This window comes from Sinocyclocheilus grahami, unplaced genomic scaffold, assembly GCF_001515645.1.
Source record: "Sinocyclocheilus grahami isolate Dianchi unplaced genomic scaffold, SAMN03320097.WGS_v1.1 scaffold1004.1, whole genome shotgun sequence".
Classification (NCBI taxonomy): Eukaryota; Metazoa; Chordata; class Actinopteri; order Cypriniformes; family Cyprinidae; genus Sinocyclocheilus; species Sinocyclocheilus grahami.
In genome coordinates, this window is record NW_015506183.1 from 81,620 (window position 1) to 86,371 (window position 4,752).

General features: G+C 35.4%; 1 protein-coding gene across 1 annotated transcript in view; it reads left to right on the top strand.

The window, feature by feature from the left end:
* Positions 1–3,258, top strand: part of LOC107565480 (extracellular calcium-sensing receptor-like) — an 18,961-nt gene extending 15,703 nt beyond the window's left edge. Inside the window, exons 5-6 of the mRNA XM_016250720.1 lie at positions 2,108–2,231; positions 2,345–3,258. Of these exons, the coding sequence (XP_016106206.1) occupies positions 2,108–2,231; positions 2,345–3,258 (1,038 nt within the window). The remainder of the gene's footprint in view (positions 1–2,107; positions 2,232–2,344) is intronic.
* Positions 3,259–4,752: the final 1,494 nt, after the last annotated feature.

Here is a 4,752-nt window from a genome sequence, read left to right on the forward strand (position 1 = left end):
AATTAATGTTTCAAATAGACACATTTATAACAGAACCTCAAGTAAACGACATGTTATTTTGTTTAGTCATGTACAGGTGGGAGCTTTTTCAATTTATTACTCAGAGCGACTTATTAGCCTATAACACCTTTAAAGACTTATTCAGGGAAGTACAGCAGGATGCTGGAAATGGTTGAGTATTATTTTAGGTATAAAATATCATTAATGTAATGCTTGTAATGTCCATTTATAGTCTTTACACAGCAGCTTGGCTCCTTAAATGTTTAAACACCAGCAAATGTCAAGAAGCTGGCGTCACGTGGGTCACCCGCAGTGTAAGACGCTCAAAGCTCAAGATGTTCGGTAGACGTTCGATCGGTCAGTCGTTTGAACGTTTGATTTTAGCATGTTTGATTTTAGCATGGAATACGCTTCATATATTTCTCTGTTCACGCTCCACTTCATCTGCCAGTGAATTCAACGATCTTATCAGATCTCCAGCCACCATGTTTCAAACGATCCAAACGTTACCACGCTTCCGCCAATCCCCACCTTGAAGCAATGATTGACGGAGGTTGGGCGTGGTCAGCTCGGAATGCATTTTCAAATTGAATTTTGCTACAAATATCCCATGGCGTCATGACGAAAATGCAATCCTAAGTGTTCTAACTGTTAGTCTAAATGCATTTAGGACAAATAGCATTTAAATTATCATTATGCTACCATTTCTGCTTGAACATGTTACACATATCAAATCAATTTGTGTTATCAATTTTCATTTTCATTTTGCAACTTATAAAGCGTTCAAATTTGCATGTAATTTACATATTAAGACTACTGTTGGAAATGGCAAATGTAAATTATATAATTTAATTTTCATTTTACTTTTGCACCAAACTTTGCACGAATGGGTAATGGAAAATGGAAATTTAAATACAGAAATACAATGCCATTTTGAATATTGCGTTGCTTTTTTGAATATTACATTGCCATTTTGCATATTAATTTGAATTTTGCTACCTATATGCTTCCATAAATAAGAGGCTTAATAACAGCCCATTTTAAGGATTTTGGGACATATCCTAAAGACACTGACAAATTAATATTATTCAGCAGAGGATCTATGACTTCTGGAAGCACCACTTTTAGTAGCTCAGATAGAATAGATGGACTCATTGTGTAAACTTGTCTAATTTTTTGGACAAGTTTACACAATTAATCCTCTCCTATATCAGAGAATAAGTGGAATTGTTCCTCAGGTAATCTATAATGCACTGTCTGATGCGATAATGTAGCTGATGGCTGCATGATTCGTATTTTATCTCTAATAGTACTGATCTTGGAAGAAGAAGAAGTTCATAAAGTCATTACTGCTGTGCTGTTGGGAAATGTCTGCACCTGTTGATGCTTTACTTTTCGTTAATTTAGCCACTGTATTGAATAAATGCTGGGGGTTGTGTTTGTTTTCCTCTAGAAGAGATTAAAAGTAAGCAGATCTAGCAGTTTTTAAAGATTTCCATAAGTAGAAATACTTTCCCTCCATGCAATATGAAATACCTCTAGTTTTGTTTTCTTCCAGCTGCATTCCATTTTCCGGGCTGCTCTCTTTAAAATGCGAGTGTGCTTATTATACCACGATGTCGGACTGTTTTCCTTAATCTTCTTTAAGCGTAAAGGAGCACCCGTATCTAAAGTGCTAGAATAGAGAGAGCCCATAGTTTCTGTTACAACATCAAGTTTTTCTGAGCTATTAGATTTGCAGAGGAATTGAGACAAGTCAGGAAGTTTATTTACAAACCAGTCATAATTAATAAATGTAACGCCATTCATGAAAAGGGCTAATGTAATGTGTTTTCTTTTTCCCAGTTGGGTTTCAAAAAGGTTTGAAGATAGGACACCAGTGGGGTTATCCTAAAGTTAAAACCGTTTTTAGGATGTTTTGTCAGGTTAGGATACTTATGTAATACCCTTAATCTGTTGTTAAGATAAAATAATGCACTTAGAAAATTTTGTTTTGTAAAAGCTTTTGTCCTAAATTAAGTCCTAACTGAAATTGCCATGGTTACATAACAGATAAGAAAGTATTTTAAATTTAAGATCTTTCTGTAATATGCATTTTTACATGCAGAAGCCAAGCTCTGTGTGCAGTGAGAGTTGCCCTCCGGGCACTAGGAAGGCTGCACAAAAAGGAAGGCCTGTCTGCTGTTATGACTGTATCCCATGTGCAGAGGGAGAAATCAGCAATGAGACGGGTAATCTTCATTCCATCTTAAAGTTTTGAAAACTTGTTAGTTGCTATTTTGCTCTTCATTAAAGAAATTATTTTCCTTTTGTCTCTAACTAGTGATTACATCTTCATTTACAGATTCAATTAACTGCAAGCAGTGCCCCAGGGAATACTGGTCTAATGCTGAAAAAAATAATTGTGTGTCAAAGAATTTAGAGTTTCTGTCATTCACAGAAGTTATGGGTATAGTGCTTGTCTTTTTCTCACTGTTTGGAATAGGACTAACTGTGCTGGTGGCCATCCTATTTTACAGCAAAAAGGACACCCCCATCATAAAAGCAAACAACTCAGAACTGAGCTTCCTGCTGCTCTTCTCATTGACTCTGTGTTTCCTCTGTTCACTTACTTTTATTGGACGTCCTACTGAGTGGTCATGTATGTTGCGTCACACAGCATTTGGGATCACTTTTGTCCTCTGTATCTCCTGTGTTCTGGGGAAAACAATAGTAGTGTTAATGGCCTTCAAGGCTACACTTCCAGGAAGTAATGTCATGAAATGGTTTGGGCCTAAACAACAACGACTCAGTGTTCTTATCTTTACACTTATACAGGTTCTTATCTGTGTGCTTTGGTTAATGATATCTCCTCCATTTCCCTACAAAAATATGAAATATTATAAGGAAAAGATCATTCTTGAGTGTAATCTGGGTTCTACTATGGGTTTCTGGGCTGTGCTGGGTTATATTGGCCTACTTGCTGCCTTGTGCTTTATTCTTTCTTTTCTGGCTCGTAAGCTGCCTGATAACTTTAATGAAGCCAAATTCATTACATTCAGTATGCTGATATTCTGTGCTGTATGGATAACATTTATTCCAGCTTATGTCAGTTCCCCTGGAAAATTTACTGTAGCTGTGGAGATATTTGCCATTTTAGCTTCAAGCTTTGGTTTACTATTCTGCATATTTGCACCTAAATGTTATATCATCCTGCTTAAACCTGAACAAAATACAAAGCAACATATTATGGGGAAAACAACATCTATTTCTTACTGAAAATGACGTGTATATCACCTATTTTTTCTTAATTATTTGTTCAAAGACAAATGGAAGTGGGGTTACTCAATTATTAAATTCACAGTTTCACAGGTTTTAGGCTATTGTGCTTTGTGAGTTTGAAAATCAATTTTCTTGATTTAGCTAGCTAATTGTACAAGCTTATTGTACTTTCTGTGTATATATCAAAAATCATACAGCTGTCTTTTTTAGACAGATGTTTCTTTTTTTATCTCTTTTTTGTCTCTTGAGCAAACACCTCAGACAGAGTGAAAGCTAAAAGAAAGCATAAAGTCCCAATAATTCACATTTCATTTTCCATGTCACACCATATCAAACATCATCATAACACGCTATAAAATAAATACAAAGTATGTTACTGTGTATGCCTCTTGGAACACATGAAAACTAAAGAATAATTTTGGGGATGAACGTTCCCTTACCGCATCCATGTTTGTGAACCTTCTTTGCAGTAGCTGATGAGTCACACTGCGATTTTTTTATAAATGTTTTATTATTGTTTTAGACTATTTTGGAATATAGGAGCATTGTGGTTTTGTATTTTGGTATCCACGTCTCTGACCATCCTTTTTAAAACAAACAAACCTTTCTACCCTTTGTGGGTAATTTAATTCATATAAGCAAATAAATTGTAAATATACTTAATTTATTTACTTTATAACTGTTGTATTGTCTCGTCTTATTAAATACTCCTAACCTCACACAGTTAAATCTGACCCCATTTTAATCTGTTAGCATTTCACTGTACTGCCCGCGGTACACTGCATGTTTTTGAGGGTTAACTTTGTGACATACAACAACAACAACAACAAAAAAAAAGTTTAAAATGTCCCATATCTTTGGAAAGCTGAGATTTTTGTGATTCAAACTAAGCAAACCATTTTAAAATACAATCAACACAGGTACGATCAGCGTCTTTGTCAGACAGTCAATAAGGCTTCATGCTGTGATCCCATTGTGTTTTCCAGCTAATAGCTCCCAGCTATAGTCATCTGCAGGCATCTGTTACAAAAAAAAAAAAATGTAGGTGGAAAGTTTTTGTTTTTTTTCTTTTTTCAGTGTGTTGAAAGTTCTATTACTCAATACCAGTAAGACTTACAGTGACACTCTTAGGTTTGTTCCCAAACAGAACAAACGTCAGATTGCCACCTTTCAAAAAAGTCCAAAACCATACATATATTTCAAATGGTTCAAGAGCAGCATGCAGTTTACTTTGGGTATGCCTTTTTTAGAGGTGTTTACATTTACATTTAGCAGACGCTTTTATCCAAAATCAACAAAAGAGCAATGATATGCAAGTGCTATAACAAGTCTCAGTTAGCCTTTTTTAAAAAAAATAAAGAATAGAATTAGAAAGGAGAGTGCTAGAGTTAGAGGGTCAAATAAAGATGGAAGCGATTTGTTTTTAGCCGATTTTTGTAGATGGCTAAGGACTCAGCTGCTCGGACTGAGTTGGGCAGGTCATTCCACCAG